Raw genomic sequence first — 14,125 nt, 5'->3', positions numbered from 1 at the left:
TATTTGTTTTTCTCTTTCTCACTTCCTTCACTCTGTATGACAGGGTCTAGGTCCATCCACCTCACTACAAATAACTCAATTCCATTTCTTTTTATGGCTGAGTAATATTCCATTGTATATATGTACCACATCTTCTTTATCCATTCATCTGTTAATGGACACTTAGGTTGCTTCCATGTCCTGGCTATTGTAAATAGAGCTGCAATGAACATTGGGGTGCATGTGTCTTTTTGAATTATGGTTTTCTCAGGGTATATGCCCAGTAGTGGGATTGCTGGGTCATATGGTAGTTCTATTTTTAGTTTTTTAAGGAACCTCCATACTGTTCTCCATAGTGGCTGTTATCAATTTACATTCCCACAACAGTGCAAGAAGGATTCCCTTTTCTCCATACCCTCTCCAGCATTTATTGTAATATTTGCAAATGAAGCAACTGACAGAGGATTAATCTCCAAAATTTACAAGCAGTTCAAAAAAAAAAAACCCAATCCAAAAATCGGCAGGTTTACACTTTAAAATTGCTATTTCTTTCTTTAGACATCATATTGTTTCATTAACATTAACTGTGTTACTCTAGATATTTATTATAAGAACAATCTCAGTTGAAAGATCAGAAAGAAGACACTTATTATACTTATAGTTTATTTTCAGTGAAGTTTCTAAAAAGCAAAATTATGCCAACACCTGTATCTGTCCTTACTGATACCACCCTGTACTATATTCAACCTATTTAAGCATCTTCCTGATGTGGTTTTTTAGTTCCCACCAGGAAGCATTGAACAAATGGGTTCTGGACTTCAGATTTCCTCCTGCTTCTTGGCTGGGACAGCAGTTGTGTCAAATTAAATTTCAGATTTCTGAACATACCCTGAGACACACCTACATCAATTTACCCATGTCTCTCTTGACAAATCATACCCCAGAATACCCAACATACCTTGACTAATTGTGAGTAGGAAGAAGTGATAGAGTTTGTCAGGCCTTAAACAAGGAATGAGAACATCCAGTGAGACCTACTGGATGATTGTGGGAATACTTGGAAACCGTGGCCAACACACCCTGCTCTCCAAGCCTCGGTGCAGGGACCTTAACTCTGAAAAGCAGTGAGTAGTACCTGCTTTTTTATGTATGCTTGGTAAATAAATGCCCGAATAAAGGAATGAAAGAATTACATAGAGATAGACATGAAGCAGCATGAAGAAGTATGGATGCAACTGTAGAGTCTTCTATTCATATCACCATCCTTTCTTACTGGCTTTAAGATATACAGGAGGGTTAGAGAGAGGTCAGGATGAATAATGAAGAAGAAAGTGGAGAAAGAGGCCAAAGAAGGCAGCACAGTGGGAGGTACCAGCTTTCTGGGCTTTGAACTAGACTAACTTCCCAGGCCCCAATCAGCTGTGGAGTGCTTCCTGGGGCGTCCTAGGAAGGAACTGAGTTACATATACCATTGCTTCCAATTAGTTGTGTAACCTCAGAAAAATCACGAAATCTCTTTGAACATTCCAGCTTCTTAATCTAAAGTTTGTGAAAAAATAGTCTTGATCTCATAGACTATAATGAGGGTTAAATAAGAATGTAAGGACTTCCCTGGTGGTGCAGCAGTTAAGAATCCACCTGCCATAAGACAGGAATAAAGACACAGACCTACTAGAGAATGGACTTGAGGATATGGGGAGGGGGAAGGGTAAGCTGTGACAAAGCGAGAGAGTGTCATGGACATATACACACTACCAAACGTAAAATAGATAGCTAGTGGGAAGCAGCTGCATAGCACAGGGAGATCAGCTCGGTGCTTTGTGACCACCTACAGGGGTGGGATAGGGAGGGTGGGAGGGAGGGAGACGCAAGAGGGAAGAGATATGGGAACATATGTATAACTGATTCACTTTGTTATAAAGCAGAAACTAACACACCATTGTAAAGCAATTATACTCCAATAAAGATGTAAAAAAGGAATCCACTTGCCAATGCAGGGGACATGGGTTCCAGCCCTGGTCCAGGAAGATCTCACATGCCACGGAGCAACTAAGCCTATGTGCCACAACTACCGAGCCCATGCACCACAACTTCTGAAGCCTGCGTGCCTAGAGCCCGTGCTCCACAATGAGAAGCCACTGCAATGAGAAGCCTGTGCACCGCAACAAAGAGTAGCCCCTGTTCACTGCAACTAGAGAAAGCCCACGCACAGCAATGAAGTCCGAACGCAGCCAAAAATAAATAAATAAATTTATATATATATAAAAAAGAATGTAAAACATAAAACACAGTGCCTGATACAAAGCAAAAGCTCAATAAATATCAGTTGTCCATGTGTGCTATCTTTTTCAGGAAGAAAGAAGTTAATAGAGATTATTCCTTTCTAAGACTAGGTTTAAGGCTCTAAGTGCAAGGTGTATCCCTCCCACATACCAAAAATAGTAATTTACTTATTCAACAAATATTTTTCAGCATCTTCTAACACTATGCAAAAACTGAAAATGTTGAGTAAAACAGTCTAGCAAGTAAAGAAGATGTGGTACATATATACAATGGAATATTAGGCAGCCATAAAAAGGAATGAAATGGGGTCATTTGTAGAGATGTGGATGGACCTAGAGACTGTCATACAGAGTGAAGTAAGTCAGAAAGAGAAAAACAAATATCGTATATTAATGCATATATGTGGAATCTAGAAAAACGGTACAGATGAACCACCTGCAAGGCAGAAATAGAGACACAGATGTAGAGAACAAACGTACTGGCACCAAGGGGAGAAAGTGGGGGTGGGGGGTGTGTGGGGTGGTGGTGGTGGGATGAATTGGGAGATTGGGATCGACATATATACACTAATATGTATAAAATAGATAATAAGAACCTGCTGTATAAAAAAATTAAAAATAAATAAATTTTTTTAAATAAAATAATAAAAAAAATAAAAAATTAAAAAAATATATTTAAAAAAATAAAATAAATTAAATTAAATTAAAACAAAAGGTCTACCAGGTAATATGGATTTATGGCAGAGGTTATAAAGGATGAAGACCTCTATGACTCACTCATTTATTCAGTCATTGTCTCTTATGTGTTATTGCTACATAATGTGCATACCTAAGGATAATTTTAAAATCCCTAATCTGTCCAACACACTTATTTAAAAAGTCACAGAAGCTAGCATCTCCACTTAAAACGTCAAAATGTTTGTGGCACTGACGATAAACATCACATAGAAATTTTTTTTCTTAAACAGCTCAGCAGTTGTAAATTGTGCATTTAAGAATTATTAAATCCACAGTGTTACTCAGCCAAACAAATATTGACATGATGTATCATCACAATATGCTCTCAATAACAGCTTTTACATTGCTAATGAGTTTTGCCAGAAAATCACAGATTTATGCCAAAAATCTGGCTCTCAGCACTTGTCTGCCAACCTTGGCCAGTGTTTTACATCCAGACAGAATTTCCACAACACCCCCTATATAGCAAAGCAGGTAACAGGGCCATAAACCTACTTTTCCAATGTTCACAATTCTCTTTGTAGTTATAAATGTATATATATTTACTAAAAGAGTCTTAACTGTGTAGATTATTGAGTGTTCAATTTTTCAAGCAAAGTGAGATCACAGAAATGGTCAGTAGCAAGCTATGAGGCCCTCCCCAGATGTATCCTTTTCCTTTTTCGAAAATACTGCAATATAATTCTAGCAAAAATCATGGCCAACAAACCACAACACACGGTGTGGATTTTATAACCCACAGACCTAGGCGCCAACCTCATTGTTGTAACTTTGAACACAATAACTTAAATCTTGGCTCCCTTAACAGTAAAGAAATGAACACGGCAGTTTGTGAAGAGATTAAGGCTTAAATGAGATAATGTCAATTTCCTAGCTGTGCTCTGCCCATTAAAAAAGGGTTTGAAGTATATACCCTTCCATATAATTACTTCACTCGGCAGATTTTGCTGGTTTTGAAATGTATAAATTTTTGAGAGCCCAAGAAAAAGGAATGAATCTTAATCACATTTCATCTCCAGTATTTACCAATATCCATAATACAGCTGATGATTAATATATATTTGTTAAAAAGTGGGAGGATGCTTCACACTTTTAAAAGAATGATTAATTCGTTTCTGAGACAGGGTAAATCCCTGCTACAAGAAGTGGTGAGGAAATATGGGTATATTGGTTAATTAAATATTCTGACTAAAGAAGTTATCAGGTAGGAGACACTGTTGAAATTTTCAAAGTTTTCATTCTTTTACATAGTCTTTTTTTTTGGCGGTACACAGGCCTCTCACTGTTGTGGCCTCTCCCGTTGCGAAGTACAGGCTCCGGACGCACAGGCTCAGTGGCCATGGCTCACGGGCCCAGCCGCTCTGCGGCATGTGGGATCTTCCCGGACCGGGGCACGAACCCGTGTCCCCCGCATCAGCAGGCGGTCTTCCAACCACTGTGCCACCAGGGAAGCCCTAAATAGTCTTTTGATTATAAAGTCCTTACTGGGTACCTGCTATGTGCAAGGCAATTTTGGAAATCCAGTTTCAGTCATGACCTTATACTTTTATAAAATTTATAGTTTAAATCAGAGACAAATATAATTCTGTATTTAATAATTGTTGTAATGGAGGAATGTACAAAATGCAATGGGTGCTTAGAGAGCTAAACACCTAACTCTACTTGGGAGGAGTGAGCAAAGGCTCCATGGCTTCTAAACTTGAAGAATGAGTCTGAGGCTTTGCAGGCAAATGGAGAAAGCAAAGGCATGGAGGCATAATATGGTACATCAGATACTGAATATTATTTGTAGTTCAGTGTAGCTGCAGTGTGAATTGGAGAAGGAAACTGTACGAAAGAGAGTAGCAATAACAGATGACTCTGAACAGTTCAAAGACCAGTTCAAGGGCCACAGATGTCATGAGAAGTATTTTTGTTCAGTGGGATTTTGATTAGTGGAACTACATGATCATATTTCCATGTCACAAAGCTCATTACAACGAAAGTGTGGAAAAGGAAATGGAGACTAGAGGTTTTTATAATAGCATATACGAGAAACTGAGGGCTTTAGACCATGGAGATGGCTATGAGATTATATTCTGTAAACAGAATCAATCGAATTTTATGATTGGTTTGCTAAGGCAAGATAAAGGCGAGAATCTAATGAGTTTCAAATGCCTGGCTTAGGTAGTTAGATGTGGCTAATAGTTTGGACAGATTGAGCTCTTTGAGAATGTTTATTTCAATTAATGGTTTAATTAAACAGCCTGGTTTAAATAGTGATTTACCCATCCCCGGCACTATGAGAGGGTACTTCCAGAATTTCTGTATTGGAGGCGCTTATAGGCGAGTCTGGTGGGAAGAGCAGGTTACTGGGGAGCTAATCTTGTAGCTGCGTCTGCAAGACACACAAGGTTCAAAAACATAAACTGTCTGATGAACGCGGAGCCATAGTCCCACTCCCACCAAGCCACCCTGTGGAGTCACACCAGACTCATAATCACCTTTATTTGATTGGTTTTTACTTAATGTCCTACAATCATACCATATTTACACCATTAGTTAAGTAATGCCATTCATGATTTCACACATACTTGGTACTCTGAAATGAGAATTTAGGCCTGACGCGTTTGTCTTATATTTTTACATTTATAATTCAATATAGATCTAGTCTATTGTGAAAAAGATACTGAAAAATTCTCCCAGTATGGTATGGAGAGTTCCAAAGTCAAACAAGGAGTCAAATTTTAAATCTCAACCTCTTTAAGCCTCTTTCTTCTTCAGTAAAATGGGAATAATTTGGCATTGTTGTGAAGAATGAGACGTGAAAGTAAATATCAAAATATTTGATGTTCAATACATATTGAAACTGTGTATTCATATTCAATACATATTTGTGCAATACATTTCTTTTAGATGAGTTACATATGTAAATTATATGTGTATATATATATACTAATTCCATAGGTAAATACATAAAATAGATATATGTATACATACACATATATATGACTTACATATGTAATACGCAGTTTATAAATAGCCTTGGGAACACTAGTATTTGGTCAGTTAATTTATAAGTGCTCCATTAGAGTACATAAATGCTTTCAAGTTACAAATATTTCTAGGTCTTTGGGTAAAGACATGGTGGGTATTTTTAATGTCTTAATTTGGGGACTGGGGAGCTTAAATTGGACTGAGTTTTCTTCCCACTGGCTTTTCTTTCAAATAACTAATCTTAAGAAATAAAATATCCAAAAAACTATTGGACGTGGAACACTTTAAAAGGAGGCTTTACTACCGGTGAGTGAGAGAGACTGTTATAGCATCTCTGCACTTAGCTACTGGAGGAACAAGCAGTGGGATGTACACTTCCCAAGATTCTAGAACATATTCTAGTTACTCTGACCCCTTACACTGCATTTTGTTCCTCTACAAAGTGAAAAGTTATCATTAATTCTCAAACTGAGCTGCAAAACAGAAATCATCAGGACTGCTTTTATAAACAGAAATTCTTATACATCATTCCAGATTAATGAGTAAGAACTTTAGGGGTGGCTTCCAGAAATCTGTATTTATAATTTCCGAGGTGATTCTGATAATCACCCCAGGTTTATTTAGGACCCACCAACCTACACACTTACTATAGACACTGTAACTTGAATTTTTTTCCAAATGGACTGGCATTTGGAAATATATATTCATTTCTAAGACCTATAGCCATTAATCATTTTTGCCCTTTGTTTTTTTTTTTGGCTACATTTGTTATATACTGGCTCAAAAGGTGTGCTAATTAAACACTAATAATAAGAGTAGACAATATGGTTTATGGTATAAGAAAATGTATTTTCACAAGAGTACCAATAAAGCATTTAAACTAAATACAACACTTCAAAACATTCTGCACAAAGAAGTTACAGATCACATTTATTTAATAACAAAACGCCTAGTTCTTTAAGAAAATATTTTTAAGACCTTACTGCAATACAATTTTCCAACCAAAGAACAAAAATATTAAACAAATTATGGTAGAAGACATCATAAAACTTATTAATGTAACAAATTAGGCAGAATTTTGTGCTAGAAACAGAATGGGGGAAATCTAAATAAAACAAAAAATGCAGAAAACTGGGTATTCATAAATTTCTGGTTAACTGAGGCTTAATGTTGTTAAAGACCAGGAGTCTTTAAGCGTCAGACTTTGTTTATAAAAAATTCCCCAAACATTAGCAACACACTACCTCAGCACAATTTTTTTTCCCTTTACAATTCAGAATCGTGCTGTTCATTTGTCAAATACATGAACAATATCTAGTTACTTCCTTAAACTTAACCAATATTACTCTTCGGATACTGATTCTGTTGCATTGTTTTTTTCCCAATGAACCTAGAGTCTATGCATACTTGGATAAAAATTGGTCTTAGAAATACTTTATTCATGAATAATTCTACACATCTTCATTGAAGGCCTACATTTCCAGGCCTAGAAAGAGCAAGACAGACACCAGGCCTGCCTCCAGAGCTTACCATCTAGAATACAGCAAGTCAAGCACTGGTTCTCAATCACTACGAGCCTTCGTTTCACCTTTCAAGATGTGCATAGATATTGATGTCCTCTCTAAAGGCAAACTAAATCTTCCCTTATGCATATCATTCCTTAGATTCTCTATGGGGAATTTTGAAATCTGTATGTTGACAAGGCCTATGCTTTGCTTTCTGTGATTGCCTTCTGCTCCTTATAACAATGTCAAGTATTTTATTTTCCTTTCAGTTCTTCCCAACACAGCCTCTGCGGTTCTGTCCATACAGTTTGGCCTTTTCTGTGACACTCATTACAGCTTTCTGCTCCCCTTCATTTTTGTTTCTTTCCTTCTGACTAGAAGCCTGGTCATCTGGGCTTCCCCATCTTCCTTTCCTAGCTTCTTATTCACTCCAGTAACTAAGCTTAACACTTCCTTAAATGTTGGGTCTTCTGTAAGCAGAATTAGTGAGCATTTCAATTAGCATTTCCTTGAGCTCTGTTGTGAACGTCAGATCCTCTTTACGACAATGCTTTCTCCCTGAACGCTATTTAGATATATTATCCTCAAAAAGATGGTTTCTTGAGGATTCCTGTTTTGAAGGTTTTTTTAAAAAAGAGATCAATAAAGGAATGCATAATTCAGCAACTGATGCTTCTACTTCAGTCTCAATTAAACCCTCTGGCGTGGGATACCAATGTCACACGTAAGGGGCTAGATCGAAAATTCAAGTTTTGGCTCTTTGATTTTTTAAATTAAAGTTTATAAGAACTCAAGAAGTCTGAAAACTTCAAAGCAAGCTAAATGATAAAAAGATAGTTATTCATTGATGTGATCCTTTATCATAAACGATATTAATGAGGAATTCAACTATTTTTGTGTCTCCAGGTCAGATGCTATCAAGCAAATTGCCACGTATGGATTGATAATCTTTTTACACTATTAACTCAAAGACAAATAGGAAGATTCAGTAAATAGTAATTTTCCAAATGTTCTCAGAAAGAATGATCAGAAGCATCCTCCAGTTATAAGACACAGTTGGATAATCCATTTACCCCCAATGAACTACCTGTGTGTGCTGTGAGGTAGTAACGTGATCTTCTGTGGTGATGACACCCTCAACAGAGAAGTGTCCCCTCTTCACGTGAAGAGTGTGAATAACAAGAAGGGACAGACAGTCACCTTTCATTACTTCATCAACTATTGGTGTCTTCATAGGATTTCAAATGCCTGATTCCAATTTTACAACAATAACAATAACAATATTTATTCTGGAAGGGGATTTTATGTTCCAAGCAGCAGATATTAACAACTTCCAACACGATCTCTAGGAATTATTCGCAGTTCTGAACCGTGCTTTAGAAAAACATTTCCTACACAAACAAACAAAACAAAAAGTTAGGTATTTAAAAAATGACACACTATCTTAACATTTCAACAATTATTATGTAAAAGAAACAAAGGAGTGTCAAGTAGGTACAAAGCTCAAAGATCATTAGAACCCGAGTCCAGGCTTAAGTCTTGTGCCTACCCCTCTCACATCTTCACAACGCAACTAATGTTTGAAAATTTTAAATAAGAACACTACCCAAAGAACTACCACCAAAACCAATCATCAAATAAAACATAAGGTAATTTAACCATCAATACTCACTTTAATATACAATAAAATACTGAGGGGCAGGAAAAATAATAAATCTAAATCTACCCCAAGCGACAGAAGTTTAGAAACCCTGACCTACTTTGGGTCTGCGTTGCCTGCTCAGATTTTCTTCACACCTCGTGATGCCCACAATTCAATTTTATAGGGTAATCCAACAGGCAACATGTCAGAGTAAGCAATAATTCAAATTAATATAACTACCAAGCATTTCTAGAGTAGGAAAAGCAAAACCTTTAAACCTAAGTTTAAAGGCATCTATACAACAAAATGCCTCATGATTCTCAAAAAACAGACTTTTTAATTTAATAAAATTATACACTTAAAACAACTGATTGATGTAAAAAGAAATTATTTAAAATTCCTCTTCATTTGCTGTATGGCTAAATTTCAAGCCCAGGACCTAGGAGGACAATATAATTTTGTAGAAGTACTTTAGAATATTAATAGTTTAAAAATAACTATTTCTCAAGACTGAGGTTATATTATATTAAATCATGCTTAATTTCAAAATATAATTAGACTATAAGCTAAGGAAGGTACATCTAACACAAATATACAACTGTTAAAAAGTTTACTTTTACCCTTCCTGCTTGTTAGGACATCAATATTTAGCACTGTATAATGGTAGCAGCTTGAAACTCTGAGTGTAGACTAGGCCCCATGAAATTTAAATGACTGTACTTCTTTAAAATAATAATAGCCAGCACTTATTGAATGCTTACTATAAATAATGCAAACTTTTAAGCACTTTACATGTACTACCTCACAACTACCTTATGACGTAGCTCAAAATCATTATTCCCACAAGAGCACAATCTTCAGACTTTTTGTTACATGTATTAAATACCTTTAAAGCTTATTGGTCAGGTTTTCTCTTTCTTGTAGCCAAAAGCATACATAACTGATACATGGAAAGAAACAAAGTACTTACACACATAGGTAAAGACTGCTATACAATCCCTAAAAATCAACTATTACCTTGGTTAAATCCTATCAAGTCTAATTAGAATGAATTAAATATTCAGTATCAATTGATAAATATAGCCTCACCACACCTCCATGGATTTCAGATAGATACTCACCAGCAGTCTGTGCAGGATTTATTCCTATTCCATCTAGAAAATAAGTCATAAAATCATCTAAGTTATTTCTAAAGCTAAAAGGCTTTAATAGTAACAAGAAGAACTGTGCCAAAAAAGTGCTGCTGTGTACACAGGCATAAGCCAAACAGTTATACTGAGAACACGAATGACAATCTGTCAGGTGAGTTATCTGTTGAAATCTCTCACTATTATGTATTCACACATATTGCTGGATTAGACAAGAACATCTGTCAACACAATGATCCTGGTAAGTTTTACAAAGAAGATAGTTTTTTATACTATTTTGCCACATCCAGTGAAAAATAAAGCCAAAACACCTTAGGTATGTCATTAATCATTTAATATTGCTCTGAGGCATCAAATCCTAAGGCTGAAGAGCCCACGTAGTGATGTAAATTCCACTGACACTTGATAAAAGTTTACAAAGCACTTTCCCAATAGCTACTCATCTGTGAATTTAGAACTTTCCAGAAAAGTAAGATAGCTCTCATCTAAATACAGACACATTTCAATGTGACAGCATGCAGAATGCTTCAGAATAAGAAATTCCGTCATATCTAAACTAAATCATACTAATTATTGCACATTAAAGCCACCTTCTTGGGCTTCCCTGGTGGTGCAGTGGTTAAGAATCTGCCTGCCAATGCAGGGGACACAGGTTCGAGCCCTGGTCCAGGAAGATCCCTGGAGCAACTAAGCCCATGCGACACAACTACTGAGCCTGCGAGCCACAACTGCTGAAGCCCATGCGCCTAGAGCCCGTGCTCCGCAACAAGAAAAGCCACCACAATGAGAAGCCCGCGCACCACAATGAAGAGCAGCCCCCGCTCACTGCAACTAGAGAAAGCCCGCGCGCAGCAGCGAAGACCCAACGCAGCCAAAAATAAATAAATAAAATAAATAAAACATTAAAAAAAAACCTACCTTCTTTTTTAGTCTATCTTAACTAATCCCGAACCACTCACCAGTACCTGTGAATATTACTTTGTATTCTTGAAAGATAATAAGCATTCCCTGCAATCTTTATTCCTCATCTTGTTTCAGTATTTTCTCATAGGGCTATTTCCATTAAACTTAATTATTAGTAGTATCCTAAGACATTCAGAATTTAATTTATATATCTAACTGGATAAAATCCTCATTATTGCAGTCTATAAGAAATTGTTTTCTATCAGGAAAGCAATAACAAGGTATAGCAAAGGTACATTCCTGCTTAGCTTCCTGTATTCTAAAAGCATTTACCAATATAACTTATTAAAAAAAAAACCCCAAAACCCCTTTTTAAATAAAATGACAAGTTATTTTTAATAATAATTTGTCATGAAGTTATAAGGACACAAAATATTATCAAGTGCTGTACTATATAACAAAAGCACAAAAAAATGAAAAGAGACAATTATGAACAATAACCTTGACTTAGTGTTTACAATCAAGTATATCATTTATCTTGATATAAGTTTTAGCCTTTTATATTTAAGTCAATTTTAACTAATTTGGTTTCTTTTAAACAATTTCTGTAACTCAAAGTTAATACATAGTTTTAAAATGAATTCTTACCATTGGTAATAATTGCACTTGTTGCTGCAGGAACTTTAAACTAAAAGGGAGTAAAAGATAAAAAAATACATATATATATATATAATATTAACTATGAAAGATGGTTAGCAAGGATGGGGTACATATAATCAACTCTATAATTCTAAAATGTGGTTTATCTTTTAGGATAAGTAACATCATCAAAGAATACTATAACTTGCTTTATCTTTAAAGGGCAACACTGTTCTCTAAATACTGCATTTCATTGTATCTAGGACACCATACATTGTAAAATGCATCTTTCTTATGCACTACAAAAAAAGAAAAACACTGTCAATGAATCTATGACCCAATGTTTACTCTTTCAGACTTAGACATGATTTACTTTTGTCATATATAATGCTCAGGCATAAGCAAAAATAAAAGCAAAGCAACTGCTTAGAATATTCCTCAAATTTCTTTGTGGAAATAGTAAGTTCAAACAAATGCTCTCTTGTGTTTAATGGGAGGCCAACCAAGGCTCATATTCCTTCCTCAAGTTCTCCTTAAATGATTTGCTGACTTAAACCTCATGGGATTGCAACAGTCCAATTATGCCACCAGGAAATACCTCTAAGTACAAGTAGGTGCAGGTGATGTCAGCTAGACAATTATGTGACTGCCACATGGCCAAGCATGACAGGAAGACTCCACTGAGATGTAAAAAGAAGAGCTTTCTGAATCAATGAAATGTGGTATGGAGCTTATCAGTAGCTAAAAGCTAAATTCTCCTCTTAATGCTCCAGAGACCAGTATTTGTCAAAGTGTGTTCATGTCCTCATAGTTCATTCTTCCAACAAATATTAATTAAGCACTTCTACGTCATGGACTAACTTTATAAATATTAGTTGAGTTTTGTAATTAAATAAGTTTGGAAAACATTAAGTTAAACTACTAGTCTTTTCAAAATCCTTTAATATGAGGCTAATATAGTTTATTTAACTCCAGGCAAAAAAATAGTCAATAATGTGTTTCCCATACTTTTGGGCCACTGATCCCAGTTTTTAATTTTTTTTTTTGGTGGTTCTGGTGGTCTGAGGAAAACACTCTCTCTGGGAAATGCTGCTCTTGGTAGTTATAGTGGTCACGTATCATAGTTGAGAAAAACAACTAAAAGCTTATTTTAATTTATGAATTGAACAACCAAGTTTTAAAATAAGAACTTAACTATGCATAAGAACAATTACTTGTTACGGGCTTATGTACCTAAAAAACAAATAATTTTACTGTTCATATCGCACATTCTTAAGTGTAAGTGTCCTCTTAAAGTTTTAAAAATTTTAAATAAACCTAATTTAAAGTAACTTCAAAATGTACTTTAATAAATTTAAAAATACTTCAAAAGTTTTTATAGAGGCTGTAATACTTATTAAAATTTTATCAAACACCTAAATTAATTATAGGCAATTTCAGATGTCTAAAACTTGAATATGACAAAGTTTCTATTTGTTATTCTTAGTTATGTCCATTTTAAGATAAGCTATGCGTTTTCTTAGTGGTAACATATTTTGTGACATTAAAAATCAAAAGCAACTGCAGACATAATTTCTTCCTTTTCCAGCACGTAGCAACAATGGTTAAACTGACATCTGGGGAAGCATTACCAGTGATGTACATACAGCAACTACCACTTCTGTCTACAGTACTGACAAGTTTTTTCGCAGATGCAAAGTGCACTTTATGTTCCTCAGCTGTCATTCATTCCTATCTCATATCCCACATGTCTTATAATTTAGGATGTTAAGAGGCTCTTTCAGGTTTGACAACTCATTCCTTAAATTAATTCCCAGTCATATGCTGGGGGATTTTATTTTATTTTTTATTAAGAGAATTTTACTAGGGATTTATATCCACAGACTTCTGGTTTCTTAAGTCAAATCTTGTTCTTACTGAAAGAGTCTACAATGTCATCTTGTGAAAGGCCTTCTCACTGCTGCCTTAAAGCTATATCCTTTCTAAGTGTGTAACACTCGTGATTCATTATAATTAAAAGGTACACTAAAACCTTAATCAATACATGTGGTTGCGTGAAGTTTGTTCATTTTCTGCTGCACACATGTTAGGATTTTCACAAGCTTTACTAGAAGACCCAGATCACAACAATGCCTTTGCCTTGTAAAAGGACACACTATAAAATAAGTACAAAATTTAATAATAAATATTAATTATAGCTTGAAGAGATCTACTTCTCAAATTGGAATCTGTGGAACCTGCCAGGCCACAAGCCAGGAGCATTTCAACCAAGTGATCTGTGTAGCAAAAAGTAATGATGCTGTGTTCAGATTT

The 14,125-nt window shown here is 35.5% G+C and overlaps 1 protein-coding gene across 5 annotated transcripts in view; it reads right to left on the bottom strand.

The window, feature by feature from the left end:
* UFM1 (ubiquitin fold modifier 1) overlaps nt 1–14,125 on the bottom strand; it is a 77,358-nt gene that overhangs the window by 58,749 nt on the left and 4,484 nt on the right. The window contains exons 4-7 of one of the 5 annotated variants that reach the window (XM_033843375.2): nt 11,822–11,861; nt 10,244–10,276; nt 9,241–9,277; nt 6,804–8,871 (exon numbers count right to left, since the gene is read on the bottom strand). In XM_033843375.2, the coding sequence (XP_033699266.1) occupies nt 9,261–9,277; nt 10,244–10,276; nt 11,822–11,861 (90 nt within the window). In that variant the 3' untranslated portion in view covers nt 6,804–8,871; nt 9,241–9,260. The other 4 variants (XR_012327596.1, XM_033843373.2, XM_033843371.2 and 1 more) reach the window with 4 other exon arrangements.

This window comes from Tursiops truncatus, chromosome 18 (genome assembly GCF_011762595.2).
Source record: "Tursiops truncatus isolate mTurTru1 chromosome 18, mTurTru1.mat.Y, whole genome shotgun sequence".
Taxonomy (NCBI): Eukaryota; Metazoa; Chordata; class Mammalia; order Artiodactyla; family Delphinidae; genus Tursiops; species Tursiops truncatus.
The sequence above is the reverse complement of the archived record's forward strand: the minus strand, read 5'-3'. Positions and strand labels throughout refer to the sequence as shown.